This window comes from Oncorhynchus mykiss, chromosome 12 (genome assembly GCF_057628025.1).
Source record: "Oncorhynchus mykiss isolate SJ-2025 chromosome 12, ASM5762802v1, whole genome shotgun sequence".
In the NCBI taxonomy this organism is placed as follows: Eukaryota; Metazoa; Chordata; class Actinopteri; order Salmoniformes; family Salmonidae; genus Oncorhynchus; species Oncorhynchus mykiss.
The window spans coordinates 33,008,617-33,029,075 of NC_143033.1; the positions used below are offsets into that span (position 1 = coordinate 33,008,617).

The 20,459-nt window shown below is 40.2% G+C and overlaps 1 protein-coding gene across 2 annotated transcripts in view; it reads right to left on the bottom strand.

The window, feature by feature from the left end:
- uvrag (UV radiation resistance associated gene) overlaps positions 1-20,459 on the bottom strand; it is a 153,905-nt gene that overhangs the window by 127,505 nt on the left and 5,941 nt on the right. For both annotated transcript variants that reach the window (XM_021623519.3, XM_090192277.1), the window contains exons 2-6: positions 19,086-19,203; positions 15,616-15,650; positions 5,176-5,337; positions 4,955-5,029; positions 4,755-4,840 (exon numbers count right to left, since the gene is read on the bottom strand). In XM_021623519.3, the coding sequence (XP_021479194.3) occupies positions 4,755-4,840; positions 4,955-5,029; positions 5,176-5,337; positions 15,616-15,650; positions 19,086-19,203 (476 nt within the window). The remainder of the gene's footprint in view (positions 1-4,754; positions 4,841-4,954; positions 5,030-5,175; positions 5,338-15,615; positions 15,651-19,085; positions 19,204-20,459) is intronic.

The following is a 20,459-nucleotide window of genomic DNA, read 5'->3' on the forward strand; positions in this document are numbered from 1 at the left end:
CTTGGCAGTGTGCTTAGGGTCGTTGTCCTGTTGAAAGGTGAACCTTCTCGCCAGTCTGAGGTCCTGAGTGCTCTGGAGCAGGTTTTCATCAAGGATCGCACTGTACTTTACTCCGTTCATCTTTGCCTCGAGTCTGACTAGGCTCCCAGTCCCTGCCGCTGAAAAACATCCCCACAATATGATGCTGCCACCACCATGCTTCACAGTAGGGATGGTGCCAGTTTTCCTCCAGATGTGATGCTTGGCATTGAGGCCAAAGAGTTCAATCTTGGTTTCATTAGACCAGAGAATCTTGTTTCTCATGGTCTGAAAGTCTTTAGGTGCCTTTTGGAAAACTCCAAGGGGGCTGTCATGTGCCTTTTACTGAGGAGTGGCTTCCGTCTGGCCACTCTACAATAAAGCCCTGATTGGTGGAGTGCTGGAGAGATGGTGGTCCTTCTGGAAGGTTCTCCCATCTCCACAGAGGAACTCTGGAGCTCTGTCAGAGTGACCATCGGGTTCTTGGTCACCTCTCTGACCATGGCCCTTCTCCCCCGATTACTCAGTTTGGCCGGGTGGCCAGCTCTACGAAGAGTCTTGGTGGTTCCAAACTTTTTCAATTTAAGAATGATGGAAGCCACTGTGTTTTCGAGGACCTTCAATGCTGGAGAAATGTTTTGGTACCCTTCCCAGAAACTGTCCCTCAACACAATCATGTCTTGGAGCTCTACAGACAATTCCTTCGACCTCGTGGCTTGGTTTTGCTCTGACATGCACTGTCAACTGTAGGACCTTAGATAGAATTTACCACAGGTGGACCTAAATCAAGTTGTAGAAGCATCTCAAGGATGATGAATGTAAACAGGATGCACCTTAGCTCAATTTCGAATCTCATAGCAAAGGGTCTGAATACCTACAGTTGAAGTCGGAAGTTTACATACACTTAGGTTGGAGTCATTAAAACTCATTTTTCAACCACCACAAATTTCTTGTTTACAACCTATAGTTTTGGGAAGTCGGTTAGGACATCTACTTTATGCATGACACAAGTCATTTTTCCAACAATTGTTTACAGACCGACTATTTCACTTATAATTCACTGTATCACAATTCCAGTGGGTCAGAAGTTTACATACACTAAGTTGACTGTGCCTTTAAACAGCTTGGAAAATTCCAGAAAATGATGTCATCTTTTTTGACATCATTTGAGTCAATTGGAGGTGTACCTGTGGATGCATTTCAAGGCCTACCTTCAAACTCAGTGCCTCTTTGCTTGAAGTCATGGGAAAATCAAAAGAAATCAGCCAAGACCTCCGAAAAATAATTGTAGACCTCCACAAGTCTGGTTCATCCTTGGGAGCAATTTCCAAATGCCTGAAGGCACCACGTGCAGCTGTACAAACAATATTACGCAAGTATAAACACCATGGGACCACGCAGCCGTCATACCACTCAAGCGTTCTGTCTCCTAGAGATGAACGTACTTTGGTGCAAAAAGAGCAAATCAATCCCAGAACAAAGGCAAAACACACTGTGAAGATGCTGGAGGAAACAGGTAAAAAAAGTATCTATATCCACAGTAAAACGAGTCCTACATCGACATAACCTGAAAGGCCGCTCAGCAAGGAAGAAGTCACTGCTCCAAAACCGCCAGAAAAAGCCAGACAACGGTTTGCAAGGAGGGACTGGTGCACTTCACAAAATAGATGGCATCACGAGGGTGGAAATTATGTGGATATATTGAAGCAACATTTCAAGACACCAGTCAGGAAGTTAAAGCTTGGTCGCAAATGGGTCTTCCAAACGGACAATGACTCCAAGGATACTTCCAAAGTTGTGGCAAAATGGCTTAAAACCTGTTAAGGATATGGCAGACATACGCCCCCTTTGGAGAGATTGGGTACCCCTAGTAAACTGGAAAAAAAATCTGTCAAAAATTGCTAATATATGCAAATAAAATTATATTATAATTATAATTATAATTGGATAGAAAACACTCTAAAGATTCTAAAACCGTTGGAATTATGTCTGTAAGTATAGCAGAACTCACAGGGCAGGCATTCTTCCAAACTAGTTTTTGTGGCCATGAAAGTTGGAGCAACTTTGACGTCATGGCCCCCACCCTTCCCAACCAGCTATGATTCTGGGGACACTTTATATCTCTTCCGCTAGATGTCCTCTTTCATTAGAGCTTCAAATCGTTCAAATCCCGCGAGAATTGACCCTATGGGAGTGAAATTAGTGTGTGCCACGAGAGAATAGGCTGTGCGTATGGGCGCGAATTGGTCCCAGCCATTCCTTTGTTTCCAGCACTCAAGAGAAGGGCAGACGATGGCCGATTGAATTGAAGTTTGTTTTGCACGTCTAAAACATCATAAAGCTTGCTTCTGCACTTAGTTTGACCTGTTTAGTCGACATATAATGTGTAATTTTGAAGTTTTGATGCGCAACTTATCCGGACCAGAGGACGTTTTGGGTGCATTTCAGCTGATGTTATTAGCAGTAGCTAATACAAAGACGCAAGACTTGAAACCAAACGATGTATTGGGTAAGTATGAAGCCTTCCAGAACATTCTGAACGAAGACCATCGAAGGTAAGGGAATATTTATGCTTAAATCTGTGTTTCTGTTGACTCCAACATTACGTGGAAATGTAGCTTGGAACTGAGCGCTGTCTCAGCATATGGAATAGTGTGCGATTTCTGTAACGTTAAAAATAAATCTAACACAGCGGTTGCATAAAGAAGCAGTGTATCTTTCTAACTATATGTAGAACATGTATATTTAGTCAAAGTTTATGATGTCTATTTACGTTATCTTGCCGCGCTACATAGATTTCCTGCGGGCATTTTTGAGTAATTTCTGAAGGTGAACTCACTGTAAATGGACATTTATGGATATAAATGGCATATTATTGAAAAAAAAAAATATGTACTGTGTAATATGTCATATTACTGTCATCTGATGAAGATTTTCAAAAGGTTAGTGAGCGATTTATTTTTTAATCCTGCGTTTGTTGATTGCATGTTTTGGCTATTGAAATGAGCTGTGTCTGGTGGTGGTTTTACATATATATGTGCTATGTTTTCGCCGTAAAACATTTTAGAAATCCGACTTGCTGGCTAGATGAACAAGGTGTTTATCTTTCATTTGAGCTATTGGACTTGTTAATGTGTGGAGGTTAAATATTTTTAAGAATATTTTTGCGTTCCATGCGCCACCGTTTCAGCTGAACGTGGGAGGGTTGATCCCCAATTGGGAACCAGTATCGTAGACAGGTTAAGGACATCAAAGTCAAGGTATTGGAGTGGCCATCACAAAGCCCGGACTTCAATACCATATAAAATGTGTGGGCAGAACTGAAAAAGCGTGTGCGAGCAAGGAGGCCTACAAACCTGACTCAGTTACACCAGCTCTGTAAGGAGGAATGGGCCAAAATTCACACAACTTATTGTAGGAAGCTTGTGGATGGCTACCCGAAACGTTTGACCCAAGTTAAACAATTTAAAGGCAATACTACCAAATACTAATTGAGTGTATGTAAACTTCTGACCCACTGGGAATGTGATTATTCTACTATTATTCTGACATTTCACATTCTTAAAATAAAGTGGTGATCCTAACTGACCTATGACAGGGAATGTTTACTAGGATTAAATGTCAGGAATTGTGAAAAACGTATTTGTATTTGGCTAAGGTGTATGTAAACTTCTGAATTCAATTGTATGTAAATAAGGTCCGTTTTTTTTTCTAATAAATTTGCAAATATTTCTAAAAATCTGTTTTCGCTTTGTTATTATGGAGTATTGTGTGCAGATTGCTGAGGGATTCATTTTATCCATTTTAGAATAAGGCTGTAACGTGACAAAATGTGGGAAAAGTCAAGGGGTTTCAGACCTTACAGTGCCTTCAGACTTTCCGAAGGCACTGTATTCGCCTGTATTAACCCCTCAAAAATGACATGCTAATTAGCTGCTAATGTGGCTATCATAAAGAACTACAAATGCCATGATCTGGACGATAATTATCTTTACCTCAATTTGGCATTATCTCTGGATTAACTATCTAATGTTAGTTAAATGCAGTAAGGAACATAGTCTAAATTTCTTAAATTAACAATTCTGTGAACTGTCTTGTGCAAGTTTTCAATTGACACAACACCTGTTAGCTAGAGATGACATACAGGAGCTTGCAGGGATTTGTAGTTTTGCATAATGTCTACTTTTATGCTAATTAGCATTTTCAAATCTGAGAGTAAATAGAGATTAATATATTGATATAGCTTTTTTAACAGATTTACAAGGTTATCAAAACGTCAAGCCAGGGTAAGCCTACATTAAACACAGCCCTTATTTTAAGTGTTTATGAAATCCCTTATTGAAAAAATGAATTATGGAAAAACAATTGGAACGATTTCCTTACTTGACCTTAAGTTTTATGGGTATTATGACATCTCCACTGTGGGGCCCTATGCTAATTGAATATATTAATTAATTAATTTAAAACTGAATGCATAATTAATTAAATTTAGTTTCAAATCATGAAATACAAGTTCAATTTATTAATTAAATGATTCAATTTGTGCATTACAAACTAAAAAATATGAAATTTAAATTCAATATCATAATACCAATTCAAAATGATGGAATTCAAATACAATTTCTGTTGGCACTGAAATAGCTCCATACTAGCTGGACACATTGTCCTATGGGAGATGCTGTTACGTGTCCAGCGTCTTGTGTGTGAGAGTGTTTGGTGGGTGCGGTCTTTTTCACCTCAGCAGAGAGAAGACACTGTAGGAGTTTCTCACTGAACTCTGGTCCACAAGGAGTAAACTGTTCTTCTTCCTTTCAGAGTGGTCCTGAAATAGGCACATTTCAACCTTACAATAACAAAACGAAACATAGAAAAACTAAATATAGAATGTTTATGGTCTATATTAGGGACATAATTCCTGGATCAAAGTCAGCAGTACCTTATGATCAAAGTCACTTGCATAGTAGCCATCATTCAATCCAAATATGATTTCATTTGGATTCCTGGAGCGGATCTGTGGAGGAACAAAGCAGTGGCATTTAGTATGTCTGTATTAAAACAAGAGAAAGGCTGTTATTGTCTAGATGACTGCATGGATGCTAGTCAGCATACATCCCAAAGTAGCCTACATTTTATGAGCATGTGTGTTTACACACTGACCTGCTGCCCTGTGTATCTGAGCCCATCCAGGTTGACCTTCCACTCTATGAGGAGTGTGAACTGTTCCTCCCAACCGCCCCAGATCCTCACCACGAAGCAGGACACAGATGTGTCAAGGAGGTCCGGCAGCATGCCAAAGTCCAGGCTCCGCCATGTTGGATTCTGACAAAGACAGGCCAAGACAAGGGATTATGCAGCTGAATGAATGATCCCACTGGGATGGAACATTTTGATTAGTTCCAGTTCAAGTAGTATTGCAAATGAAAACAACCAAGTGTTTAATTTGTTCAAATGACAAATTCTAATGTGTGTCAGTAGTGTGTGTGAAAGTGACTCGAGCACACAAAATGGTGCTGAACCAGGATGTTCATTTATCTGTCATGTAACTGTTGTCCCACTTACAAAAGTCTGGACAAATATTTACAAATCCAACATCAATATCCCGAGGCGATTTGTCATCATAAAATCTCACAGGGTTTCAGACGGAGCTCTAGGTTACTCTAACCTAGAGCCGGCGATATATCGAATTAGCGCGACATTACAAATGCCTGTATAGCAAAAATCTAGTTTTTTTTATTTTCATGAGAGTAGTCTTTTTGGTCTAATCTCCTTCGCTCCTTCTGTGCTGTGTGTACCTTTCCATTTCTCTCTCACAGACACTCCCCCCAAAGCCCCCGCCTCTGCCACTCACAAAGATGAGAGATCACTTCTCCCTCTCTGACAAGCGGTTTCAACTCACTATTTGCATTTGAGGTTTGGTACAACATAATTTTTTTTATTTAATCTTTATTTAACCAGGTAGGCTAGTTGAGAACAAGTTCTCATTTGCAACTGTGACCTGGCCAAGATAAAGCATAGCAGTGTGAACAGACAACAACAGAGTTACACATGGAGTAAACAATTAACAAGTCAATAACAGTAGAAAAAAATAATCTATATACATTGTGTGCAAAAGGCATGAGGAGGTAGGCAATAAATAGGCCATAGGAGTGAATAATTACAATTTAGCAGATTAACACTGGAGTGATAAATGATCAGATGAACATGTGCAGGTAGAGATACTGGGTGTGCAAAAGAGCAGAAAGGTAAATAAAATAAAAACATTATGGGGATGAGGTAGATAAATTGGGTGGGCTATATAACGATGGACTATGTACAGCTGCAGCGATCGGTTAGTTGCTCAGATAGCAGATGTTTAAAGTTGGTGAGGGAGATAAAAGTCTCCAACTTCAGAGATTTCTGCAATTCGTTCCAGTCGCAGGCAGCAGAGAACTGGAAGGAAATGAGGTTTTGGCTTTAGGGATGATCAGTGAGATACACCTGCTGGAGCGCGTGCTACGGGTGGGTGTCATCGTGACCAGTGAACTGAGATAAGGCGGAGCTTTACCTAGCATGGACTTGTAGATGACCTGGAGCCAGTGGGTCTGGTGACAAATATGTAGCGAGGACCAGCCGACTAGAGCATACAGGTCGCAGTGGTGGGTGGTATAAGGTGCTTTAGTAACAAAACAGATGGCACTGTGATAAACTGCATCCAGTTTGCTGAGTAGAGTATTGGAAGCTATTTTGTAGATGACATCGCCGAAGTCGAGGATCGGTAGGATAGTCAGTTTTACTAGGGTAAGTTTGGCGGCGTGAGTGAAGGAGGCTTTGTTGCGAAATAGAAAGCCGACTCTAGATTTGATTTTGGATTGGAGATGTTTGATACAAGTCTGGAAGGAGAGTTTACAGTCTAGCCAGACACCTAGGTACTTATAGATGTCCACATATTCTAGGTCGGAACCATCCAGGGTGGTGATGCTAGTCGGGCGTGCGGGTGTAGGCAGCGAACGGTTGAAAAGCATGCATTTGAAATCAGCCATATGGACACCAAAACACATTGAGACATTATTTTACTGTAATAGAGAAGTTAAAGGTTAACTTCTCAAATTGCGCGCAGAACAGACACTAATAAAAATGGTAGTATCAATGAACATTGGTTCTGGAAAATGAATGCTCAGTTTGTTGCACGTGTTATTGCGGGACCATGTACCGCTAGCAGCATTTTAGCCAAATACTGTTACACTAGCCGTCTAGTCTGTTTTATAAATATGCAATAAGCATAAAACACAATTATATAAGGAATTGGCAACTCGTTCTCATTCTGAGAAACAAGGTAGGCCACTTGAATTCAACATTTTAACTAAGTAGACAGGCTAGCATGCTGTTCAAACAGTTGGAGACAGACCGAAAGGTGTGATCATAATTCAACTGTTCTACCAACCTTGTTAGCTAGCAAATAAATCCATGTTGGCTAAACATGAAATTTAAGAGATTAGCTGGCTACTCACTAGCACATGGGCTTGTGCTTGTGCTTCAGAGATTGTTCAGGAGACCGGTGTTAGCAAGTCTCATAAATAATGCCTGCTACAAGAAGGTAGACATTATTAGTGAATGTGCATTATGCATGGTTCTCATTAAATGTGTAACAAAAAGGGCATTTTCATAGACAGACTTGAAATCCAGATCAGTGATTATTGCAAAAAAAGCAGGTTAAACTATTTTGATAAAACAATGACATTATTTGTGGGTCTTATGGTTGTGGGAGGCTTATATTTAGCCTAGGTATAATTTCACAAGGCCTGAATTCATTAGATTATTGTTGACCGTTAGAAATGCAGTGTATTTGACTTTTAATTGTACACCAAAGCTTATTTAAAGAAAACATAGGTAAAACTTTACTTGACACCATAACCATGTCATAACAGCTGACAACTTGTCATAACCTGTCATAATATAGTGATAATGCACGAAAAGCTGATGTTTGGAGGATATATTGGCATGGGTGTTGTTGGTCGAGGGCCGGTGTTAACCGTGCCAATATATCCTCCAAACACCGGCTTCGGGGCTTTATCACGTTTATACAACCGGTTACCAACATATTCAACAATGAAAAATCTAAATTAGTTGATGAATTTATTCAAACTATTTCATCCTTCCACAATATATAGTCCCAAAACAAATCTAGGGTTGCTAGCCAAGGGGGCTGGTCGTTTTGGTTGCGAGAGACGCAACCCAGTCATTCGTTCTAAATGTTCCATTGCCATATTGGCTGACATTCTTTGCTTGCTAGCTAGCTAGCTAGCCAGCCAACTACGAATAACTTAGTCACGTGAAACAGTGCAGAAAGAATAACAACAGTAGCTGCATTTGTTTAAACTGTTTTCTAGTGCCATTTATTTGGATACATCCATAACAATGAGCTATCGTTAATGAGGCACGATTTCGCAATGCATAGAAAATGTCGCCTGGCATAGAAAATGTGCTCTCGCGTCAGGACACTTTTGTTCACAGGAGCTAGCCAACAACACAGCTAACACAATCACTGCAAACTAGCTACACTTCGTTCGTTTGACCGTTCGTTCGTTTTTAAATGTAAATTTCTTTGTATATATATATATATATATATATATATATATATATATATATATATATATATATATATATATATTCATTAAAATGCCAGCTGATTTGTGTGTTCGACTGATTGATTAACGCTGTCTGCCACTCTCTCTCGTCCGGACTCCTATACATTCCTTACTATGGGACAGTTGGAGATCGAATTTGAATATTGTTGCAAATGTCGAAGATACAGACATTAAGATGTATACAAATCTCCCCTGTTGAAAACTAAATGTTAGTCTAAAAGAAAATGTGAGATAATGTCTAGATGTGTTTTATAGTGGAGATCAAGTTTATAGTTTTAGCCCTGCCTGGGCTGATGAGACAGTGAAATGTAACGTCAATAGATTTAGCCGGTGGTAACTTGTAGAATAGACAACCGCTGGAATGCGCTTTTATATTTTATTTTGAACCATTATTTAACAAGGCAAGTCATTTAAGAACAAATTCTTATTCGCAATGACGGTCTACACCGGACAAATCCAGACGACGCTGGGCCAACTGTGCGCTGCCCTATGGGACTCCCAATCACGGCCGGTTGTGATACTGCCTGCAATCGCCCCAGTGTGTCTGTAGTGATGCCTCAAGCACTGAGATGCAGTGACTTAGTCCGCCGCGCCACTCGTTGAAACCAATCAGTATTCAGGATTAAACCCACCCGTTGTATAATAATGGTCATAATACTGTCATGACATATATTTAGACCTGTTATGACATATATTGCGCTATTCTATGGCTGGTTATTATGACACCTAAATAAAAAAAACTACCACTCAAGGCAAACCATTCCATTACACCATGGTCTACTTGTCAGCAGTATGTTTGTTATATAACATTTTCTGAAATTGACCGTATGAAATTATTATTGCGCACACATGTCAGACATGCACCTACTCCAGTGCTCTGTTGCTGATGACTGGGATGAATGCAGGAGCAGATTTCAGGAGAAGGACAATACACCCTCTTTTTGACTTATATAATTATGATGGTCATAATGCTTCTTGACAATGTCATAAAGTGCATTTTCTAAGTCCAAGTAAAGTGACACAGGAGGGTCATAATGCTTCATGACAGTGTCATAAAGTCTATTTTCTTAGTCCAAGTAAAGTGACACAGGAGGGTCATAATGCTTCATGACAGTGTCATAAAGTCTATTTTCTTAGTCCAAGTAAAGTGACACAGGAGGGTCATAATGCTTCATGACAGTGTCTTAAAGTGTATTTTATACAAGTTTTTTTTTAATGACTAAAGAATTCGTTACAACAAAGGATTTCACTCTCAAATTGTATTATTTATTCAAATTTGTTTTTCCCTGCCAAGAAATTTCCTTTCGTTTGAAAGTATGTTTCTGCAGCAAGTTCTTCAGATGCATTACTTTCTCTGAAAAATAAAGAAAATAAATCAGAATAGAGTATGCTACAATTCAGTGACAGCGCTAAAGAAAGCTGAAAACGAATTAAACCAAATATATTATAGCAAACACTTTCACACATTCTCAAATACATTACAATCACGGTCTCAATGTTTTCATAACATTGCTAACTAACTCTCAACTATTCATGTAGCTAGCTAGTTAGCTACCATCTAGTTAGTGTTTGTTTAGCTAACGTTAGCTGTCCTATCACTGAATATGGTGGTGGTGTGCAAAAATACAGTAAATAAACCCATGCATCGTTGAGGTAACAGTTCATATGATTCACTCTATATACAATGCTAATTGTACTAACGAATTATAGAAGAGGCCTGTTTATTAACTGTAACAAAAAACCATGGACAGCTAACACGGAGATAGCTAATGTTAAAGGTTAGCATGCAACAGTTAGATTCACATTTCATAAAAAGTTACCTAAAATACATATTATTAGCATGGTTCATATGTACTCATGTAAATACACTTGACATCATTTGTAAAAAAAAATTGAAGTATGAGCCAAAACGTTTATAATGACAATGTATTTAATCTTAGACATCTCATTGACTTGGCTAGCTACATAACGTTACAAATTAAGCTAGTTTAGCCTGGCTATGATCATATGGAGGGGAACATATTTAGTTTTTCACTCAGTCAAAAATTGGAACTACAGTCGTGGCCAAAAGTTGAGAATGACACAAATATTAATTTTCAAAGTCTGCTGCCTCATATTGTATGATGGCAATTTGCATATACTACAGAATGTTATGAAGAGTGATCAGATTAATTGCAATTAATTGCAGTCCCTCTTTGCCATGCAAATTAACTGAATCCCCCAAAAACATTTACACTGCATTTCAGCCCTGCCACAAAAGGACCAGCTGACATCATGCCAGTGATTCTCTCGTTAACACAGGTGTGATTGTTGACGACGACAAGGCTGGAAATCACTCCGTCATGCTGATTGAGTTCGAATAACAGACTGAAAGCTTCAAAAGGAGGGTGGTGCTTGGAATCATTGTTCTTCCTCTGTCAACCATGGTTACCTACAAGGAAACACGTGCCGTCATCATTGCTTTGCACAAAAAGGGCTTCACAGGCAAGGATATTGCTGCCAGTAAGATTGCACCTAAATCAACCATTTATCGGATCATCAAGAACTTCAAGGAGAGCGGTTCAATTGTTGTGAAGAAGGCTTCAGGGCGCCCAAGAAATTCCAGCAAGCGCCAGGACCGTTTCCTAAAGTTGATTCAGCTGCGGGTTCGGGGCACCACCAGTACAGAACTTGCTCAGGAATGGCAGCAGCCAGGTGTGAGTGCATCTGCACGCACAGTGAGGCGAAGACTTTTGGAGGATGGCCTGGTGTCAAGAAGGATGCAAAGAAGCCCCTTCACTCCAGGAAAAACATCAGGAACAGACTGATATTCTGCAAAAGGTACAGGGATTTGACTGCTGAGGACTGGGGTAAAGTCATTTTCTCTGATGAATCCCCTTTCCGATTGTTTGGGGCATCCGGAAAAAAGCTTGTCCAGAGAAGACAAGATGAGAGCTACCATCAGTCCTGTGTCATGCCAACAGTAAAGCATCCTGAGACCATTCATGTGTGGGGTTGCTTCTCAGTCAAGCGAGTGGGCTCACTCACAATTTTGCCTAAGAACACAGCCATGAATTAAAAAAATGGTACAAACACATTCTCCGAGAGCAACTTCTCCCAACCATCCAGGAACAGTTTGGTGACGAACAATGCCTTTTCCAGCATGATGGAGCACCTTGCCATAAGGCAAAAGTGATAACTAAGTGGCTCGGAGAACAAAACATTGATATTTTGGGTCCATGGCCAGGTAACTCCCGAGACTTTAATTCCATTGAGAACTTGTAGTCAATCCTCAAGAGGCGGGTGGACAAACAAAAAACCACAAATTCTAACCAACTCCAAGCATTGATTATGCAAGAATGGGTTGCCATCAGTCAGGATGTGGCCCAGAAGTTAATTGACAGCATGCCAGGGTGGATTGCAGAAGTTCTTGAAAAAGTAGGGTCAACACTGCAAATATTGACTCTTTGCATCATGTAATTGTCAATAAAAGCCTTTGACGCTTATGAAATGCTTGTAATTATACTTCAGTGGAATACTGAAGTAACATCTGACAAAAATATCTAAAGACACTGAAGCAGCAAACTTCGTGGAAATTAATGTGTCATTCTCAAAACTTTTGGCCACGACTGTACACATCAAAATGTAGATAAACATGTTGTTATCTTACAAAGCCATTCTTATAAATGTTACAAACATGAAAACAGAATGAATAAGGAGACATGGACAATTGACATTTTTTCACTGGGCATCTTTTCCTGTTTCTTTTCTTCCAACGTATGAGGTGCGCGCCTGCAGCTAACTGTTCAAATGTCTCCCCCTAGTGGTAGCACTAAGTATACATATATACATACATATATATATATATATATATATACATACATATATATATATATATACATATATGTATATATATATACATATATACATATATACATATATATACATATATACATATATATACATATATACATACATACATACATATATACATACATATATATATATATATATATATATATATATATATATATATATATATATATATATATATATATATATATATATATATATATATATATATATATATATATATATATATATATATATATATATATATATCAAACCAATGGAGGACAATTATAATGTTGTGAACAAACTTTGATTCCAAAATATGGGCATTTATAGACCATCACAGGAAATGTTTTGTTGTTGTAAGGCTAATAAGGGTGTTTTGTCCTACTCCTGCATTCATCCAAGTCATCAGCGACAGAGCACTGGGCTATGCATGTATGACATCAATGTGTGTACAATTGTAATGGTAATAAAAACTTACACATTTAGGAAATGTTACATTATTTACAAGTAGAATGGAATGGTTTGCCTTGTGTGGTAGGATTTGCGGGCTTTGGCACTCTTATATAGATGTCATAACCACCCATAAATAACTATCGTGGTAGGGTTTGTGGGCTTTGGCACTCTTATATAGATGTCATAACCACCCATAACTAACTATCGTGGTAGGGTTTGTGGATTTTGGCCCACTTATGTAGATGTCATAACCAGCCATAAAAAAAACGCAATATAGAGTACGTCACAATAGGTCTAAATATTCAGCATGACAGTGTTATGACCATATTATGATAGGTTATGACATATATATATATATATATATATATATATATATATATATATATATATATATATATATATATAAATAATGAAATTGATATATATTTATTATGAATCGCCCATAAGTACAAAAAAGTTAAAAAATAAATTAATTTTAAAAAATATATAAAATTATATGATTTTTAGGCCAAATCCAACCCAGCCCTACTCCAACGCAGCAGCCAAATCTGTCTGCAACATTGATGTCACCGTAAAGACATCACATGCCACATTTTGCCTGCTGTGAAAGAACCTGGACTCCTATATTCATCTAGCAGCGGTGCCCTGACCCGCTAAATCATTGCTGCCACTCCAATGAATATGACCACGATCGATCGATAGATAGATATATATATATACACACACACTTTCTACTTACCAGGAGTCAGATGAACTCATGGATGCCATTTTTATGTCTGTGTGCAGCTTGAAGAAAATTGCTAACTGGCGTTAGCACAATTGCTAGCTTTTCCCATAGACTTCCAGTCATTGGCTAACACTAGTTAGCAATGACTTGCAAAATTACCTTCAATGTCCTTCAAACTGCACACAGACATAAAATGGTATCCATTAGTTAATCTGCCTCTGGGAAAGTAGAAAAAAGGCTTGATTGCCAAAATCTCGCACCATCCCTATAAGATCTGAGTGACAAGTTACAACATATATATTTGTAGCAAACAGAGTAAGCAGTGGCGCAAACTGCCACCGTTTGATCCTCACCCTCGCCCTACAGTGGGGGTGGGGAGGGGCAGAAGGGAGCAGGATCCTTTGATAGACAAAAACACTATAGAACAAACAAAGGTCATGGAGGAATGCTGACATTTTCAATACAAAGGCAGATTTCAGATCTCTGCCAGACACAATCCTGAGCTTAATCTGCAGTACATTTCAGACTAGGGCCCTGGAAAGTAAGGGAAAGGTAGGCTTGGAAAAGAGCTTAGGCCAGCTCATGATTCTACATTTGGCATGTTGGTAATGGTCTGCTGCTCTACTTGGCGGCATTCATCACAGACTCCATGCAGAGAAGGGAGCGCGTAGCAGCTGCTATTCCACAGAGGGTGTAGGACCAAATCTAACTGTCAGTGAGGACAATCGGTTCCCTGCAAACGAGGAAAATAAAAATATGGAAACTTCCGACTGAATCCAAGGATGTTGTGTTAATAGAGCCATAGCTGAGAAGAATCGTAAACGTTGGCCCAGATCTCTCTCTCTCTAAACCTGTTCATAGCATGTCTGCCATTGTGTTCTGCAAGACGCCATTCAGCAAAATCAGATATTGCATCTGATTTTGCTGAATGGGGTCTTGCAGAACACAATGGCAGACGTGCTATGAACACGTTTAGAGAGAGATAGAGAGAGAAATAGTACAATGGACACTTGTGCATATTTTATCCATACAGTATGTAAGCCTGTTTGTTTCCTCTTGTCTCATACAGTGTGTTGCTACAAGGCTGCTTTCCACCTTCCTGTCTGTTGTTTATATGACTGGGGTACAACATGAAGAAAGAGATTAGCGCATGCCAAGAACTGAGACGTTGACTGTTTTCTGTTGTTCTTGGCCTTATGCAACTGTCAATAAGAGACCATACAGTACAGTAAACCCCTGTGCATTGCCCTCTGTAAAGCTATGGAGACAAGGAGATGGGAGCTTGCTGACACTGTGTGTATCAGTGATGACTCCCATTAAAAGCAGTCAGATTCAGGGTCACAACACCATCCTGGTGTGGCCAACCTGTGCAATGTTGATACATCCAAGTCTGAATTCAACCGAACCAAACAAGTGCTTTTTTTGGTCGAGTTACTTTAGGTAATATTAGGTGTTCTTTCAGCAACTGTTTTGACAGATGAGAGGAAGTGAAAGGTAGGCTACTTGACTTGATTGTGTTAGAAACAAACACCAAGGCGGCTGACCTGAGTCCATGTACTGGCTGGCAGACACCACTCCTCCGCAATGGGGAAATGGATGAACCATGCCCTCTTTCCACACAGCAGCACTGGAGAAAGTGCCCACTGTTCACTCTCACATGTACACACGCACAAACACGTTGTGGGCGTGGCGGAGTGTGTAAACCTTTTGGCTGGCCGTGCTGTCACTTGTTTCTACTCTTGTGTCCTCTGAATGGAACTAAGCATATAACCGGTAGTGTGCTTCCACAGACATAAGCAGACAAATCATACAACAAAATCCACACAAAATGGATTGCTATGACATTCCATAGCTGGTGCTATAGTCATTTTGTGTGCGGCCAGGCAGCCTTCTTTGGCAAATTAATGTAGAATCTGTCCAACACATGTTTGTTCTTTTGAAAAGAATGACACTCACCAATGAATCTCGGATGACTTCACTCTTGTAAAAGTCTGCAAGGGAAGGCAAAAAAACAGGTTAAATTCATTGTAAAGCTTTCTCAAACAGACATTGAGCCTTAGCAATCTCACGAGGATAAAGACCTCCTCCATTCCTGTCATTATCGAAAGAGATCATGATACCTCACATCTCAAAATAGGGCTACTTAATGTTAGATCCCTTACTTCAAAGGCAATTATTGTCAATGAACTAATCACTGATCATAATCTTGATGTGATTGGCCTGACTGAAACATGGCTTAAGTCTGATGAATTTACTGTGTTAAATGAGGCCTCACCTCCTGGTTACACTAGTGACAATATCCCCCCGTGCGTCCCGCAAAGGTGGAGGTGTTGCTAACATTTACGATAGCAAATTTCAATTTCCAAAAAAAAAAAAAAAAAAGACGTTTTCGTCTTTTGAGCTTCTAGTCATGAAATCTATGCAGCCTACTCAATCACTTTTTATAGCTACTGTTTACAGGCCTCCTGGGCCATATACAGCGTTCCTCATTGAGTTTCCTGAATTCCTATCGGACCTTGTAGTCATAGCAGATAATATTCAAATTTTTGGTGACTTTAATATTCACATGGAAAAGTCCACAGACCCACTCCAAAAGGCTTTCGGAGCCATCATCGACTCAGTGGGTTTTGTCCAACATGTCTCTGGACCTACTCACTGTCACAGTCATACTCTGGACCTAGTTTTGTCTCATGGAATAAATGTTGTGGATCTTAATGTTTTTCCTCATAATCCTGGACTACTATCGGACCACCATTTTATTACGTTTGCAATTGCAACAAATAATCTGCTCAGACCCCAACCAAGAAGCATCAAAGGTCGTGCTATAAATTCACAGACAACACAAAGATTCCTTGATGCCCTTCCAGATTCCCTCTGCCTACCCAAGGACGTCAAAGGGCAAAAATCAGTTAACCACCTAACTGAGAAACTCAATTTAACCTTGCGCAATACCCTAAATGCAGTTGCACCCCTAAAAACATTTCTCATAAGAAACTAGCTCCCTGGTATATAGAAAATACCCGAGCTCTGAAGCAAGCTTCCAGAAAATTGGAACGGAAATGGCGCCACACCAAACTGGAAGTCTTCCGACTAGCTTGGAAAGACAGTACCGTGCAGTATCGAAGAGCCCTTACTGCTGCTCGGTCATCCTATTTTACGAACTTAATTGATGAAAATAAGAACAATCCAAAATTTATTTTTGATGCTGTCGCAAAGCTAACTAAAAAGCAGCATCCCCCAAGTGAGGATGGCTTTCACTTCAGGAGTAATAAATTCATGAACTTCTTTGAGGAAAATATCATGATTATTAGAAAGCAAATTACAGACTCCTCTTTAAATCTGAGTATTCCTTCAAAGCTCAGTTGTCCTGAGTCTGCACAACTCTGCCAGGACCTAGGAACAAGAGAGACACTTTTAGTACTATAGATCTTGACACAATGATGAAAATAATCATGGCCTCTAAACCTTCAAGCTGCATACTGGACCCTATTCCAACTAAACTACTGAAAGATCTGCTTCCTGTGCTTGGCCCTCCTATGTTGAACATAATAAATGGCTCTCAATCCACCGGATGTGTACCAAACTCACTAAAAGTGGCAGTAATAAAGCCTCTCTTGAAAAAGCCAAACCTTGACCCAGAAAATATAAAAAACTAAAATCGGCCTATATCGAATCTTCCATTCCTCTCAAAGAAAATTGAAAAGGCTGTTGCGCAGCAACTCACTGCCTTCCTGAAGACAAACAATGTTTACGAAATGCTTCAATCTGGTTTTAGACCCCATCATAGCACTGAGACTGCACTTGTGAAGGTGGTAAATGACCTTTTAATGGCATCAGACCGAGGCTCTGCATCTGTCCTCATGCTCCTAGACCTTAGTGCTGCTTTTGATACCATCGATCACCACATTCTTTTGGAGAGATTGGAAACCAAAATTGGCCTACACGGACAAGTTCTGGCCTGGTTTAGATCTTATCTGTCGGAAAGATATCTCTGCCTGGCCGGTTCCCCTCTTTCCAGTGGGATTCTCTGCCTCTAAACCTATTACAGGGGCTGAGTCACTGGCTTACTGGTGCTCTTTCATGCCGTCCCTAGGAGGGGTCACTGATGTGATCTTCCTGTCTGGGTTGGCACCCCCCCGGGTTGTGCCGTGGCGGAGATCTTTGTGGGCTATACTCGGCCTTGTCTCAGGATGGTAAGTTGGTGGTTGAAGATATCCCTCTAGTGGTGTGGGGGCTGTGCTTTGGCAAAGTGCGTGGGGTCATATCCTTCCTGTTTGGCCCTGTCCGGGGGTATCATCGGATGGGGCCACAGTGTCTCCTGACCCCTCCTGTCTCAGCCTCCAATATGTATGCTGAAGTAGTTTATGTGTCGGGGGGGCTAGGGTCAGTTTGTTATATCTGGAGTACTTCTCCTGTCTTATCCGGTGTCCTGTGTGAATTTAAGTATGCTCTCTCTAATTCTCTTTTTCTTTCTCTCTCTCGGAGGACCTGAGCCCTAGGACCATGCCTCAGGACTACCTGGCATGATGACTCCTTGCTGTCCCCAGTCCACCTGGCCGTGCTGCTGCTCCAGTTTCAACTGTTCTGCCTGCGGCTATGGAATCCTAACCTGTTCACCGGACGTGCTACTTGTCCCAGACCTATTATTTGACCATGCTGGTCATTTATGAACATTTGAACATCTTGGCCATGTTCTGTTATAATCTCCACCCGGCACAGCCAGAAGAGGACTTTCTAGGTTTTTGCCTTTCTAGGGAGTTTTTCCTATCCAACATGCTTCAACACCTTCATTGCTTGCTGATTGGGGTTTTAGGCTGGGTTTCTGTACTGCACTTTGAGATATCAGCTGATGTACGAAGGGCTATATAAATAAATTTGATTTGATTGAATAAACACACACACAAAAGCTTAAACAACACTTGTGAAGATACAACACCGGTCAGGATTACCTGACAACAGCAAGCCAAGGCACTGAAGTCTTGGCTCGATCTGGGACATTTTTGTATATTAAAATGAAATGATTTGCCCTTAAACCAAAAGTGAAAGGCCTCATTTACTGGAGCATCAGCGTCCCCTAACAAACCAAGCCCTTGTGCATTTAACTACACTTTGTAATGGGACTCTGATATTTCTTCCACTTGTGAGAGTAGCCTAATGCAGTGCACAGTAGTGCTGAACATTTAGTCCTAAGTAGGCTCTGGCACTAAGGGCTGAATCGTAATTAAGATGTCTGCATCTTTCCATGACTTTTGCGTAAATCCTGCATTGTTGTCAAGTTATGTGCACAGATCTCAAGTTAGGATTCAGGCCTAAAGACATGTTTGTAGTGTGGAGTGACTGGGCTCAGTAGTGTGAAAGGGGTATTAGTGCAGTGGCCGGGAACACTGTGATACAGAGACAGCTGAAAGAGGGTGTACTGTACTGACCTCTGGATATCCAGTCCTCTAAGCAGAGATGAAGGGTAAAATATGTGTCCAACAGTGGAGAGCCATTCTTGTTGACGATGTTGCGGGCTGCGATGCTTCTGAGATGACGTAACCGCCTCTGTTAGGGAGAGAAAGGCAGATGGTGAGATAGTCAGGAAAAAGAGACAAGAAATAGAAGCAGGAGCAGGGACAGGAGACAGCATTTAGCCAAATGAACTGCCCACAACCTGAGGTAGCCTAAGTCTAAATTACGTACGATGCAGCTTGTACTTCTCTGGGTCAGCTTCAATGCCTTTTACAATTGTATTATCGATTTCAAGAGTTTCATCCCGTTACACAATCCAAATCGATGCAGATCGACTTACAAGACTGTTACCCAATGAGCTAGTCTAATTCACACAGGAGTAAACAATGCAGTCAACCAGAAGTCACAATTTCAAATAGCAAAGTCATTAGGCTCAAGTACATCCTCATGTTAAAAATAAAAACTGCCCTTTTAGAATATAGTAGCTCGGTTGGAGAGAACTTGGGGTATGTAGTAGGGCTGGGATTATACCAGTATCGCAATATTTTTTTCGCAGACAAAAACTCTTTGGTCCTTTAAAAACATGCTGAATTTGTAACATATTGTGTGCTATAGCTTGAGAAAGAAAACTGTTGACATTAGGGTAGTTTTCCTGAAGAAGTTAAAGCCGCTTCGTGCTTTGTTTCCTTGCCACGACACTAACGAGTATTGCGATACTGTTATCGTCCAGACCCTAGTATCTGGTTAGTCACATGTCATCTACTATCAACATTTGTCCAAAAAGAATAAAATTTACAGACAAGCGTTTCATTTGAAAGAGTTCATTCATGTGTTGACTTCACTGTGTTTCTCTCACAAAAGCTCTGCATACAGGAGCGCCACAGTTTCATCAACTAAAGTCCAAGCCAGCATGAACACACAAAAAGCATTTGTACAGTATGTCTCAGAGTAGAAAACCCATGATTCCGCAGCTCAATAAAATGTGTTCCACACCCCTGACAGAACATAACCATGGTTGGACATCAGTCAGAAGCCCACCTTTCAAAAAAATTTGAGAAGTAGCCTAAAATAAAAAGGAACCTGCTTGAAGAGAAAGGATCAGTTACAGCCAACCAAAAAAATAGTAGACTAACTGAATAACTGAAGAAGACTTTATTTTACAGAGGACTGCATCTATAAAAAAAATTATGGCTCCAAAGAAAAAGCCTCATAATTGAGGGGGGGGGGGGGTGTAACTCAAGAGAATGGCAATGGGATATGAGACCCGTGTAACGAGGGGCCATTGAATGAGTTCACCCCTCAGGGGCAGCAGTGTCAGAGCAGCAGTAGGACTATCTGTCAACGGCAGG